The 14,616-nt window shown below is 31.0% G+C and overlaps 6 protein-coding genes across 6 annotated transcripts, besides 1 other annotated feature; 5 read left to right on the forward strand and 1 right to left on the reverse strand.

The window, feature by feature from the left end:
* Positions 1-134: 134 nt before the first annotated feature.
* On the forward strand, positions 135-2,435 carry CMU_035810 (uncharacterized protein; the record flags this gene model as incomplete). The annotated part of the gene is made up of 1 exon (XM_002141721.1): positions 135-2,435. One exon carries the CDS (start codon positions 135-137, stop codon positions 2,433-2,435), a length of 2,301 nt encoding a protein of 766 aa, XP_002141757.1.
* Positions 2,436-2,506: 71 nt separating this feature from the next.
* On the reverse strand, positions 2,507-5,623 carry CMU_035820 (2-oxoglutarate dehydrogenase, putative; the record flags this gene model as incomplete). The annotated part of the gene is made up of 1 exon (XM_002141722.1): positions 2,507-5,623. One exon carries the CDS (start codon positions 5,621-5,623, stop codon positions 2,507-2,509), a length of 3,117 nt encoding a protein of 1,038 aa, XP_002141758.1.
* Positions 5,624-5,632: 9 nt separating this feature from the next.
* Positions 5,633-5,670: a sequence feature (AT_rich).
* A 397-nt stretch (positions 5,671-6,067) lies between these two features.
* On the forward strand, positions 6,068-9,301 carry CMU_035830 (X-Pro dipeptidyl-peptidase S15 family protein; the record flags this gene model as incomplete). The annotated part of the gene is made up of 1 exon (XM_002141723.1): positions 6,068-9,301. The coding sequence occupies one exon, from the start codon at positions 6,068-6,070 to the stop codon at positions 9,299-9,301; it is 3,234 nt and encodes a 1,077-aa protein (XP_002141759.1).
* A 498-nt stretch (positions 9,302-9,799) lies between these two features.
* On the forward strand, positions 9,800-11,296 carry CMU_035840 (phosphatidyl serine synthase family protein; the record flags this gene model as incomplete). The annotated part of the gene is made up of 1 exon (XM_002141724.1): positions 9,800-11,296. One exon carries the CDS (start codon positions 9,800-9,802, stop codon positions 11,294-11,296), a length of 1,497 nt encoding a protein of 498 aa, XP_002141760.1.
* A 394-nt stretch (positions 11,297-11,690) lies between these two features.
* Positions 11,691-13,307, forward strand: CMU_035850 (uncharacterized protein; the record flags this gene model as incomplete). The annotated part of the gene is made up of 1 exon (XM_002141725.1): positions 11,691-13,307. The coding sequence occupies one exon, from the start codon at positions 11,691-11,693 to the stop codon at positions 13,305-13,307; it is 1,617 nt and encodes a 538-aa protein (XP_002141761.1).
* A 351-nt stretch (positions 13,308-13,658) lies between these two features.
* On the forward strand, positions 13,659-14,354 carry CMU_035860 (uncharacterized protein; the record flags this gene model as incomplete). The annotated part of the gene is made up of 1 exon (XM_002141726.1): positions 13,659-14,354. The coding sequence occupies one exon, from the start codon at positions 13,659-13,661 to the stop codon at positions 14,352-14,354; it is 696 nt and encodes a 231-aa protein (XP_002141762.1).
* Between the last annotated feature and the right edge of the window lie 262 nt (positions 14,355-14,616).

Below are 14,616 nucleotides of genomic sequence, written 5' to 3' on the forward strand. Positions count from 1 at the left end.
CAGGTATTGTTAAGCTATTTAGAAGTAATTGAATTTTTAAATTTAGAATTCAACTTCAAAGTTTGAAGTGTTAGAACTACTTTTCATGACTAGATTTTAAGTAGTGTAGATATTTATATGCTGTATATGAAACTATGAAAGGTAGCGAAATAAAAATTATTTTTATACGATTATTGGCTAATCTCAAAATGTTAAATTTTGAAGATATTTCAACAGCCAAGCTTTGTGTAAAGACAAAAGAAGGATATAGAAGCTGTAAATTGTTTTTAATAAATATAGAACTTCTATGTGAATATCTTAATATTATTCCAAGTAGTAGGGAGTATAGAAATGGTTTTACTAAGAATTATAAAGCCCTATTCCCAAATATAGATAAAAGGTCATACCGCGTTGATGTATTAGAAGCTGCTGTTGATGGTTACAGCTTAATTTGGGTAAATGGTGAAAAGTTCTTCTTTCAGCCCGATGTAGTTGCAGCTGGTAAGGATCTTCATAACCAATGGCAATGTATTATAGTCTTAATATTGCAATTTGAAGATCTCTTGAATAAATTTGAGCATAAGTATGAAAATCCTGAATCTGGTAATGCTTCAAGAACTGTAGAGATATCAGAAATAGATTATTTAGAACTTTTTCAAGAATGGAGAAGTTATATTGTCAGTACTTTGAAATTGTTTGATGAATATTGGACTAAATTTGAAGATTTATATATTAACAATTTAATTAAGATCGAAAGTATTTCTCGTAGATTTGTCATTGATATTTATGAATTTATTAGTAATGAACTTACAAAAAATAACTCTATGGTGCTGGATACTCACCTATATAAGTACAATAATACACAATTAAATTTAAACGACTCCCAAGAGCCACTTAGATTTGAATTTTACTGTGCCAAAGAATTTATGTCGTCTTATTCAAGGATTATCTCAAATCCAAAGTTTTTTTTCCTTCTTCAAAAGCTTTTTAGAGTTTCAAATATTGAAAGAAAAGGCAATGAAGATGTTGGACAGTTTATAAATGTCAAATCTTGGAACCTAATAAGTTATATTGATTATATGGCTAACCAGATGAATGATCCCTCATATTCTATTGTTGGTGTCATAAGTAGTATTTGTATTGACTCTCTCAAGCAATTGATAGGTGAAATAGTATCACTAAGCCAATTACCTGAAAAGATTGATCCTCATATTTTCAATAATATTCATCTTCATGAATTTATACTAAAGGTTCAAGAATCATGGAGAATTGCTAATAAATATCTTGCATCCAGTAATATTGAAAATATTGACTTAGTAAAACTTGTGAAATTTATTTCCTATATATTTAATGTTCAGCTTAAAATCAGAAATAGCCACTTTTCACTTTCTACTCAACTTCCATCTACTCGATTAGATGGTAAATTAGAATGTATAAACAACTACAACAACAGGAATATCTTTAAAGAAAATTTTCTAGAATATGATATTGAGGCTTTTCTGTCACTGCCAAAAATATGCTGTCTTTTATACCTTGCAGATCCTTCCGAGAATTCATCTATATTAAAGCAATTCTTATCACCATTATACAGTGAATATATTCCATTAACAGTTGGGAATAAAAAAATCACTTCTCAGTATGGGTCGAGACAAAAAGATTATTTTCACTTTTATTCAATTTTCCGAGCTAATACTAATGATATAAACCATGAAAAAAATAGTTCAGACTGCAAAATTAAAAGTAAATCTTTAAATAATCCAATAAAAGATATGACTAACTGCTGGAATGAGGTAATTAACCATTTGAAAGTATCGTATGATTATAATACCCCAATAAATACACTCTCAGTATCACAATTTAATAAAAATTTTGTAAGAGAAACTGCTGATGGCAAGTACTTTATATCAAATGACGATATTTTACTTTCATATATTGTATCTAAACTGACTAAAACTTGTCTCTGTGGGTTGGTTAGTAAAGACAACAATGTGCAATGCATGTACTGTAATTCCTTATTTGAGTCTTTAAAAAAAACAAACTTTTTTGAAGTATCTAAGGAAAAACTTGATGCTCTTATATCCACTATAGAATTAGTAAGTATTTTACTACAAAGATCTTATCCAACGGAGTGGAATGAATTTATGCAGATTACCACTCTTTGTATTGTTGATACCCCAGAACCAAACAGTTGGAAATCTCCAAAAAACTCTGCAGAATTAGATACTTCCCACAAAGAAAATAATCGATCACATTTTAAAGGGACAATAGGAAACTTTATTAATTTTGCTTCAGTAATATTTAACCGGTTAACCTCAAGAAATGAAGTACTAGAAAATATTAATAATATAAATGACTACCAAACCCTTGTTTCAAGGCAATCTGTCTCAAACTTAATACCCAAAGATATTTTCGAGAATGTATCTCATTCTCATATAGAATCTAGTGGTCTACTATAATATGTTTCTGTTTAATTTTTTAAAGATGATTAGCATATCTTTTTTACGAAAGTTAGCTGTATAACATTACTTTAATTAATTATATTTGATAAAAGGTTATGCAGTTCTTCTTCATGTAAACTTGCAAAACCTGTTGCTGTTGCAGAATTTGTCTTTCTACCGGCGTATTTTATTTCTGGCACTCTTTTTTCATAGTTTGTAACTGTTTTAGCTATTAAACTAACTATACTTCTTAGTCTAGGTTGAACAAATGACCATGCTCCCATATTTTGTGGTTCTTCTTGAACAAACACAATTTCAGATAATATAGGAAAAGAAGAAATCTGACTGAATAGTTCAGCCCAAGGGAATGGTATCAGCTGTTCAAGACGAATTATCGGCACATTTATATTTGGAAATAAACTTCTTTGCTGAACCAAATTATAATATATTTGACCACAGCATATTATTAATTTCCGAACTTGTAGATTGTCTATTTCTGATGAGTTATCTGGTATAAGAGATAGAAAACTTGATTCTGACAGGTCTTTAAGTGGAGAGAACGCATGACGATATTTTAAAAGTCTTTTTGATAAAAAAATTAGCGTTGGAATTCTTTTCTTGCACCACATATGCTTCCTGAAAATATGATAATATTGTGCTGAATTACTACAATATATAAGTCTCCAATTAATATTCTCTAACTCATCTATAGGTTTACCTGTTCCTTCATTTACAGGTATCTCTTCAGGTTCATTTGATAGTTGCAAATATCTTTCAACTCTTGCAGATGAGTGTTCAGGACCCATTCCATCATAGCCATGTGGCAAAATACAAAGTATTGGAATTTGTAGATTCCACTTTGGGATACTAGATGATATATATTGGTCAAACATTATTTGTGCTCCATTTGCAAAGTCTCCAAACTGTGCTTCCCAAATACCAAGCGTAGGTCCAGAGGACTGTACATATCCTACTTCAAATCCCAATCCTGCAAATTCGGAAAGGGTAGAATTTTCAACAGTGAATGAATACTTTGTTAACTTAGAGAACTCTTTTAGAGGGCTATACTCTCGATTATTATTAATGTCATACAAAACTGAATGTCTATGCGAAAATGTTCCTCGTTTTGTATCTTCTCCAACTAATCTTATGTGAATACCTTCCTTAAGAAGTGTTGCAAATGAAAGAGTTTCAGCTAAACCATAGTCTACTAGTGGTTTGTTTTCTTTTTCAGTTGCTAAACTTCGTTGCTCATAAATTTTTATGATATTTGGGTGCAGGTCTATTGAGGACGGGATAGTTGACAACTTAGTACCCAAATTTTTTAACTCTTCAACTCTCCACTGAGGTGGATAGAGTATCTCTTGTTCATTATCAGATGTACTTCTAGATATAAGATCATCTATAGTCAAAGTTGGTGATTTGAATCCCTCTAAATTTCTCTTGAAGGTATTTGAAGTACTATTATTATACTTGTTTTCTATAAATGATGATATACTAGCTTCAATATGATCTAATTCAGTATTCGAAAAAACTTTTTCTTTCTCCAATTTTTTCTTGTAGAGATGAAATATTCCTGGTTTGCTAGTTATTTTTTTATACATTAGAGGGTGTGTAAATAAAGGCATATCCAATTCATTATGACCAAATCTCCTATAACCTACTAAGTTAATAAATACATCGGAGTGAAATCGGTTTCTGAATTCCAAAGACTTTAAAAATACATATACAACCGATTCTGGACAATCTGCATTCACATGTATTATTGGAATATCGAACCCACGCGAAATATCAGAAGGATACATACTCCCTATTTCTTCACTTGGATATGTACAAAATCCAATTTGATTGTTAATTATTATATGAATATTTCCTCCTATATTATAAGATGATATCTTAGACATATTAAGAGCCTCAGAAACTACCCCTTGTCCCATAGTGGAGGCATCTCCATGTATCAATATTGGTATATATTTCTTAGCAGTATCTAATACTCCTTTTTTTTCACTATAGTATTGCTCTGACTTAACCTTCCCCATTACAACTGGTACCACACTTTCTAAGTGAGATGGATTATATAAAATTTCAACTGGGATAGCTCCAAAAGATACTGAGTAATTTGCCTCAGGTGCATCGGAAATGAACCTTTCATTTAATTCATAGTAACCAGAGTATCCCATGTGATACTTAACATCTCCCCCATATATCCCACTTCTTGTATCAATATCTATAAATTTGCCAGATCTAAATGAATAAAACATATTTTCTAGTGGTAAATTCAAAATATTACACATTACATTTAATCTACCTCTATGTGACATTCCAATGGTAACTTTACTATCTTTAGAATTTCCATCAAGAATAAATTTCCTAAGCATCTCACTAAGACCTAAAATTAAGGATTCACAGCCATCTAATCCAAACCTTTTAACTGTAGGAAATTTTTTTGAGCACATATTTTCAAAAAGCTGAGCTCTTGCCAGAATTTGCAAATATCTGTTTATATCATCTTTTGAGGGTTTCCAATACAAGTATTCAATAGCAGCACTCCTCATAAAACTTTTTATTTCCTCATTTCTTACATGTATATACTCAAAGCCAGTTTTACCACAGAAGATTTTTTCTAGGATTCTAACCAAATCATCTACTTTCAAGCTGTTATATTTTAATAAAATATCAGTTAAGATAGTTGAAGAAGTTGAATTCATTATAATATTTTCTGAAGATGATATTACATCACAGCCTAGAATACCATGAGTTTCTGGTTTAAGAAGTTTCCTATATATCTCTTGATTACGTTTAACTGCTGCGCAAGTATAGGACTCCAAATTTAGTGGGTCAAGTTCTGCAAATTGATGACCATAAGTTTCAAAAGAGCTAACTAAATTCAAAATATTAGCAATTTTTATATTATTATTGGATTTTAGTGGTGCAATTGATATAAATTTACTTGAAGCTGCTTGAGCCAGTTCTATTTTAGAGAAATAACTTGATAACGAATAATTAATTTTCTCACCAGCTCTCCATTTATAATAAAGTGATTCTAAATAATTTAAAGAGTCCAGACCAAAATTTGAGTGGTTATCTATGTTAGATATGTGTGACTTGTATCTACTACACTGGAGCTGTGAAGGCTTCCTTAGTGAAGATATATTTAAATGAATACATCTAGAGATATTATTTATATTTAAATGTTTTGTTTTCATGAATCTACCTATATTATTAAATTTTCATAATGTAATTTATAATATATGCGCTAGAAGTTATTTGACAATAAATTAGTACCCTTGAAATGGAGTAAATTGAGTATATTGTACATATGCCGGTATTCGCATGTATTAAATTACATGTCCTAATTGGGTACTCGAGTACGAGAGATTAAGCTAATGAAACAAAACTGAAATTATAAAAATAAAATACCTGGATGTATGTCTGATCGTTTTTTGTAGGAAAACGGCAAGTGATTTCCATATCCTATAAAAAAAAGCCTACGTAAATGGACGGACCATCTTGTTTATATTTGAATAGTAATAAATAAAAATTCTAATACAAATTAAAGAAGCAATAAGCTTCATTGATAAATTTTAGGTTTTAAATACTGGTAAACAGCATAAATAAAGGGAGCAAGTTGGCTCCAGGTAACTATACAGATGACTCTCAGTCCTTCCGAAACTATCTACAAGGAAAGTGATGTACCAATAAATAATTCGAATTATATTACAGAAAATAATCCAGGATCCTTGGGTAACCATAGAAACATAGAAGGTAGTTGGGAAATATCAAATATACAGACACCATCTTCATCAGGATTGTGCAGTGGAAATTTAGATACCCAATCTGATTTAATGGACACTTGCTGTGCTAGCGATTCAGACACAGCTTTCAGTTTTTCTGTGAACTCAATCTTTTCTGGTACTCCTATAGACATTTTACCGGTTGAAAGGAAACATTTGCTACTAGATGACAAAATTGAGACTTCATTGGGTTACAGGAAAAATATACTGAAAAGATTCAAGAGATTCTTGAGGCATATAAAAGAGTTCAGCAGTGCATTGACATTATATATAATTTATCATATAAGCATTTTAAATATATATCCTGCAATATATAGTGCTCATAAAGATATGCATGCTGGTAATATATACGAATATTATTATGTTAGACACATTATACCTAATGGATTAACTTCCAGTATTATGGATTCCTGCTATATAGCATGTTTAGTGTATATATTTACATATTTTACAGGAAAATATATAAGACGTACATGTAGTAACATTAAAAGTACTCCAAACTTTAATGAGATATCTGTAATAGTTTCCACAATTTTGATGCGGATTTTTGGTATTTCATTGCTAATAATAATTTTTATAGGCTTAAGTCAGTATATTGCTCATGAAAGTTTGAATTCAAAGGGATTGTTTGTACCAGATATTTGGTTTTCTTTAGCTAAGGACAAGTACAAATATGATGATTTCAAAGGATGGGATTGTATATTTTGCCATTGGATATTTTATTTGTTCGGAATTATTGTTGACTTTAATGGATTTGTAATATCGCTTAAAATGATATTTTTGTATGTACACTGGTTTGATTTTACTGCTTTAGTGACATATTTAACTATTCTAATAAATACAGGATTACCTTTAATGCGAGAAGGAATGTTGGGACCATACAATTCTTGCAATGGGAATGATCATCATTGGTATAAATTTGATACAAAAGATATCATGCATATCAAAAGTTCAAGTGGAACTATGCACTTTGGTGATTTTAGGGCTTCTGCTAGCTCAAGCTATCCTCCATTATTTTATAGTGACTATATTTTGATGAGGGATGGAGTTAAAATTGCAATAGATGTATATTTACCAAGAAACTATTTCAAGTATAAGTCTCTACCTACTGTTGTTGACATAACAAGATATAACCGACGCATGAATATACATTGGCCATTCACTTTATTTTCATTGTGGGGTGAACCACGTTCAGTGTCAATGAATATCTGGTCATGGCAAATAACACAAACATTTATACCAAATAATTATGTAGTTGTTGTACTTGATACTAGAGGTACGGGAGCAAGTACTGGTTATAGGGTTGTTGATTTTTCAAAAAAGGAGGTTGATGACTTCCCAAAAATAGTTGAGTGGATTAAAAAACAACCCTGGAGCAATGGAAAAGTTGGAATTGGGGGAATTAGCTATGATGGAATGGCTGCACTAAAGACGGCCTCTTCAACAATAGATATACTTGGAGATGATAATAAGGGATTATCAAGTATATCAATGAACTTTACAAATAATTCGCAAGTTCTTGTAGATGCGGTTTTTGCATTATATTCGCCAATGAATGTAATTACAGAATTGGTTGAGCCTGGAGGTGTCATTTGCAAGTCTTTTGTTGAAGATTATAGTAGCCTAACTCATTCATTTGAGCAATATGGTAGTCCATTGTGGCATTTCTTAAAGTCTGTATCATATTACCCATTTAAACTAATTCTTGCATTTGTTCTAGTTTTGGGAAATGTCTCTCCAGTTCAGGGTTATGCGCATACAAAAAGACAAGCCTTAGAGATACATAAGAAAAATTGGGATATGTCAAAAACGATAAAAAAGTATCGTCACATAGACGAACCTGTTATGCTTGATGATGGGACATTTATTAGTGCTGAAAGTCTTGGAAATACAGTTGAAACTGCACATATACTTGGAAGGAAGGGTGTTAGTGTTTATCTAACGACAGGTTATTGTGATTCAGCAAATACAAGGGGTGTCTTACAGTTTTATGATGCATTAATCGATTCTTCACTAAAATTCAGCAATATTAAATATAGTGGAAATGACACAATAACAGGTAAGAAACCAATTTATAAGTTGGTAATGGGGCCATGGACACATTCAGGGCGTAGTAACTGCTCTCCTTATGGCAAGCAAAAATCTTGTTTCGAAGCCTCACTATATTATGATTTAGTGAGATTTATGGATTGTATTTTAAAAGGAATTTGTTGGTCTCAGGATGATGATAATATTCATTATTTTCAAATTGGAGAAGAGAAGTGGTACAGTACAAATAAGTTTCCTCCAGATGATACTAAATATATTCACCTTGGAATTGATCAGCCTAGTTCCATTGTTGATAGCAATAAATCATTTAATAGTAAAGCCAGAAAAACGAATATTGTACCATTGTCATATATCTTAAGTAATTATTTGAAACAAGGCCGAGTTAATTCTCCTAGATATATTCAGTTAAAGGTAAATGATAACTATATATCGGAACATAGGTCAAGATGGATGATAGCATTGCATCCTTTTCGTGTTACAGTTACATACAACAAGAAGGGAAAGCAGATTTGGCATGCTGGAGAACGATTACATAGCCAAAATAATAACCAACATATTCGATTTATAACAAAACCATTCAAAACAGCACTTAAATTAGCTGGAAGTGTTTGGCTTACATTTTCAGTACAACTTTTGGATGGTTATGATGCACCAATATATGTATATTTAGAAGATATATTTCCAGACGGAACAATAAAGTATGTAACAGAAGGGCTTGCACAGATAGGTCATAGACATGTAGAAATGCCAAAAGATATATTGAATAATATTCCAGATGGTTCACCTATTAAAGTTGTGCGCCCATTAATAAAGGATTATTATAGACCACTCGAGAAAGTAGGTGACACAATTGATGTACAGATAACTCTCGAACCAATAGCATGGACATTCTTCAAAGATCATAAATTAGCAATTTCGATAACAGGAGCTGATAAGAATAATTTCAAGATTCATCATATCTCCCAAAAATTACAGATTGCCAAGACACTGAATATTAAACTTGATGACTCATTCTCAATAAAAATTCCTATTCAAAGATAGCTCATAAAACCGAATACAAATGGATCACTGCTATATATAGTATAAGTTAAATCCCAATAGTATGGGGTTGGTTTGTAAATTTATGAAAGAAGTGTTTCTAATTGGAAGTATTATGTAAACTAAAACTTAGGAATTTCTATATAGGGTACAATATTTATATAAAAAAGTTTGAATATAGACTTTAGAATGCAGGATTTGGGTTATTTTCTATCACTGTGTACTCTCTTATAAAAGTTACTAAGCGACACTACCTTAAATATTGGATTTACAGATAGTGCGCTCAAGTAGTCCAATTTTGACTTTAAGAGACGTAATGGTGAGTCATCAATGTTGAAGAATAACGATCTTGTAGACAGTCACTGATATTAACTTGGGATTTAGTTTATTGGCACTTTAATTACTTATTGCGGAGATATTTTTCCAACTGGTACATCTGTCCTGAAATTGCAACTAATATATAAAATTTTTCTACTCTTTAGCGATAAAGTCAATAATTAAATGCCAGAAACGAGTGCACAAACACTTAAAGGTGATTCAATATATGTATCTCCGCAAGTGGGTGCTTCTTTGCCTCCTGTAATTATGAATACCCAGTCACATTCACTTTTGGTACTGTGCATTACACTTATTTCGTTATGGATGTTTTCAGAACTAGTGGACAATGGATATATATTTTCTATATATATAATAAGCACAAGGCAAAGAATAATTTTAGGAATATATGGTTCGGTAATATTTTTCCTCGTATTTGCTATTCTACAGTTACCAGATGGTATAATGAGAAGACCTCATCCAATTTTCTGGAGATTTTTACTCGGTTTATCAATATTGTACTTATCATTCTTAGTTTTTCTATTGTTTCAAGATGTTGAGAGTATTTTGTCTGCTCTTAGGAATATTGATTTCAGCTTGGATAAGTCAACTGTAGAGGTTAATTATACTGAGGGGTCATGCAGTTTATTGGATTGGTCTAATGGTATACTTTATAATGTAAGACAGCGTTTGGATTTCTTTGCTTTTGCACACTTTTTTGGATGGTTTGTAAAGACATTAATTCTTAGAGATAACTTCTTACTATGGTTTAATTCTATATTCTTTGAATGTCTCGAGTTAACATTTAAACATATATTACCAAACTTTCACGAATGTTGGTGGGACCACTTGATACTTGACATATTTGGTTGTAACTTTCTCGGCATAATTGCTGGGAATATCTTTATTAGGAAGATTAAATTGTATCAATATAACTGGCATAGTAGTTATAGCTTGGGATCTTTTAATAAATTAGATGATACAAGTATGAAATCAGATATATCAATTGTTGGAGCAACTTCTAAAACGACAAAGAACCTTTCTGATTTTACTGATAATACCAACTTTCTTTTCTCAAATTTAAGAAGTAAGTATAGGGAGGTGGGAAGTAGCAGTGAAAATTCAATATTTAACAATAAAAAACCTAAAAAAGATATATTATACATGGTTATTGACCTATGGAGCAAGTTTGGTATATATACATGGACAGAATATAAATGGCCTAAGACTCTTTCTAATATGAAGGGATTTATGACATTTTTATTGTTGACGATCATTGTGCAATTAATTGATTTGAACTATTTTTTTATTAAAGCTGAATTACTACTACCTGTAAGTCACTGGATTTTGGCATTACGAACTATATGTGTTGCTATATGTGGTGCAGCGGCAACAAGGGAGCTGTATGAATTTGTAACTAATACGAGCAATAATTCCGACAAAGTTGGGATTCAATGTTGGGTACTCATTGCAATTGTGTTTACAGAGTCACTTTTATGTTGGAGGTTTAGACATACACTAAAGGCTCAGAACTTATTACCACCCAATTATATAATGATATCTTGGGTTGGGATATTTATAGTCATCATTACCACCTTTATTTACTTCATTGTACATGGGATAACGGGTTACATTCTAAATAATAGCTATAAGACAAGAAATATGCGCAACAAAATTTTTTGATTTCAAAAGTTGTGTAGAGTTCTTTTTTTAAAATCTATATAAAGTGTATTATTAAATAAGATGACTACTTATTAAATTATAGGGGGAAAAATAGTCACCTAGCTATTACAATGAATAATCTTTTAGTTCCTTCTTAAGTCAATATCCAACTATTATGAATTCCAAAATTATAAAGAGAATTCACTATGAAGGTGTGATTTAGTTAGCTTATGTCAGATATTTGTAGTATATATTTACTAGGGTATATTTTATTATAAAGATGTTTTGTGAGGAGTTACCGCCCCTGATAATGGCGGGGTTTTCTGGCTTTGTGTGAGAGTAGTACAAAGGCGAAAGATTTCGGCTTGTATTTAATGGAGCAAGGTAACAATATAATAAAATTGTATACTTCAAAATGGATAAAGGGCTACTGCAATCCGTTTTTCAACCAGATACAGCATCTCCATCGGGATATGTCCTAAATGAATTGGCGAATTCCAGCTTTAACCAAATAGATGGATGTAGTTTTTTGGTAGACTATTTAATGCGCAAATTAAAGAAGGATGATCCAACAACTAAATTTAAATCTTTACGTATTATTAAGCATATTTGTGATCGTGGAAGCCCTGAATTTCGTCATATTGTACAACGTCATATACATCAAATTAGACTATGTCAGAATTATCGTGGACCAATAGATCCTCTATATGGAGATTCTTTATCTGAATTAGTTAGAGAAGAGGCATGTAGCTGTCTAAATTTAATCTATAATAGTGGCACTAGCAATAGTAATAGTATATACAAAAAAGTTAATTCTAACTATAATAACTCAGTATTAGCAAATGAGCATGCTAAGCCCAACGATAGAAATCATATGAATAGCAATGAATCTGTTAGAATAAAGAATTTAAGTAGGAGAATTGAGGGATTTGGAAATCATTACTTCTCAAGAGATATCGGTGGAATTAATAGTGATAATAGATATCTTTCTAGTTATGGCTACTACACTTCAAAGATTGAATCCAGTAATAATGTTAAAAATAACTTCACGATTCATAACATTTCCCAAATTGGAAATTCAATACTTGTCAATACTCAAAGTGGTAACTTTGGGCAGGTAATAGGAGACTTATCAGATGTTATACTGAAAGTAATACCAAGCAAGATGATTGATAGCTTTTCAAAATATTGTAAATCTGCTAATAGTAATCAAGAGTTTAGTGGGAGTGCTTCGAATTTCAGTAATAAATTCCCTGTGTCACATAGTAGAAAAGATTCCTCAACTTTCCAGCAAACTGCTATGAGTTCATCAAGTGAATTTAAACCACCATTAACTAATATCAAAGATTCGAGAGGTATTTGGGAGACACCATCTACAACTCAATCCTCTAAGTGTCTAAGTTCTTTCAAATCACCAGAATTTACTGAGGCGAAACTAACTTCAATTCCAAATATACTTGAAAAGAATTTGATTGATAGTTTTTGCTCACCATATGGCTTAAAAGTGGCTCCATCACATGAACTATTACAAGAATATGTCCAAAAATCTGTCAAGTTGGATATTTGTGTGGTGATATCCAAGTTGCATGAAAGACTAGAATTATATATAGAATCTTCAATCGAATGGAAAGTTGTATATCGAATATTATGTCTTTATACTGCATTACTTGAGATGAATGAACTAAGTAAAACAGCTTTAATAGAGTATGTGTTTAATAATGACTCGAATTTTATTGAATTACTAAAATCCATTAACGAAGACTATCACCCAATGTGTTATAGAAAATCTCAACAACTGCAGCAGTTACTAAATAAATCAAATACACCTCAATTCTCAAGTGAATTTCCTGATAAATCAGAAGATCTCTTAGATTTAACATCTAAGGATGATAATATTTTTAAGAAAGGAGTAAATTGTTCAGTAAGTAAATTGTTTGGTAACTTGTCCATTAAAGGTATACAACCCAGAAAATATAGCCAACAGGAAAATACACAGACCACAAATAATTCCTTAATTGACTTAGAGTTTTAACAATTATTTGAACTTGTTTGATATATTTATGATATCAAACTATACAATTATTTGCAAAAAAAAAGATATGTTTAGGTTGACTCTCAGCATATTGCATAAATTTTATATCATTCACTTGGAGTATATTTAAATACTTTATCTATTATTTACCCAGTTCTTTTCTAAATTTTCATTTTGAAGCTTAAAAATATGTAGTCAAATAATAGCTCCTTCAGTGTAGATTATACTTTTGTTATACCATGTAGTAGTGTGTGGCGCATTTTTTCTCGCAACGTTGTAGGCTACCAAGCATAAGAAAGCTTTTACTTAGAGTGGCTATCAAGATATCTTACAGAAAGTTTCAAGTATATTATGGATATTTATAATGTTCGTTTGTCAGAAATTGTGAGTTTACAAGATTCAATTAGGTCTGAACTACAAGACTCTATATCGAATAGAAAATCAAGTATTCAAGAAATACAACGCAGCACTGAGGAAATAGGTAATAAAATCATTCATAATATCACTGTCAAAGTTTTACAGCGTATTGAAACTATTATGGGAACTATGGAAGGGTTGTTGAACCGTTGTGAGGCTGTTGAGAAGAAACTGCATGAGTACAGAATTGTTCAAGTTAAAAAGACGAATTTTGAATCAGTAGATCATACTATCAACAATATAAAAGAAGATATAAGATCTTATTATCAATGTATCGACAGAATAACTGGAGTGTTTATAAAGGTGAACGAGTATAAGAGTAACCTTGTTAACAGTATAAATCAAGAAATAACAAAATTATCTGACAATACGTCTCATGTGAAGATTCAAAGTGAGATTCAGAACTTCAATAAAAGTTTCGAAAACAATCCAAAACTTAATTCTTGTAATCCTAATAATCAATTTAGTATATTTATTAAACAAGAACTTAAAGGTATCCAAAGTGCTCTAATTTCGGCGACTAAGCTTCGACAAGATGCTGATGATGATATTACGAATGCCATCAAGAAGTTCACTGAAACTCTTCAAAATGGGCTTACAATTGCTGTTTCAAATTATTCAGTCTCTTAGAATATCTATAATTGGATTAATTATAAAGATAGTGCTGTGAATAATGCACTAATGGCTTCTAGATTAATAGACTTCCCAAAAAAGTTGAGTTTTAACGAAATAATTTTAAGTTCAGCATAACCTCTTATTCAAAACACTTTATTTGGCCATTAGGTATTTCCTCGTAATTCCTTCTATTATTACAGTTAATGCTTTATTGTGCCCATTTAGGCGGTTGAATTATTTAGTTATAAGGCAAGATATATTATTACTACTAGTATAT

Source organism: Cryptosporidium muris, genomic scaffold (genome assembly GCF_000006515.1).
Source record: "Cryptosporidium muris RN66 scf_1106632373425 genomic scaffold, whole genome shotgun sequence".
In the NCBI taxonomy this organism is placed as follows: domain Eukaryota; phylum Apicomplexa; class Conoidasida; order Eucoccidiorida; family Cryptosporidiidae; genus Cryptosporidium; species Cryptosporidium muris.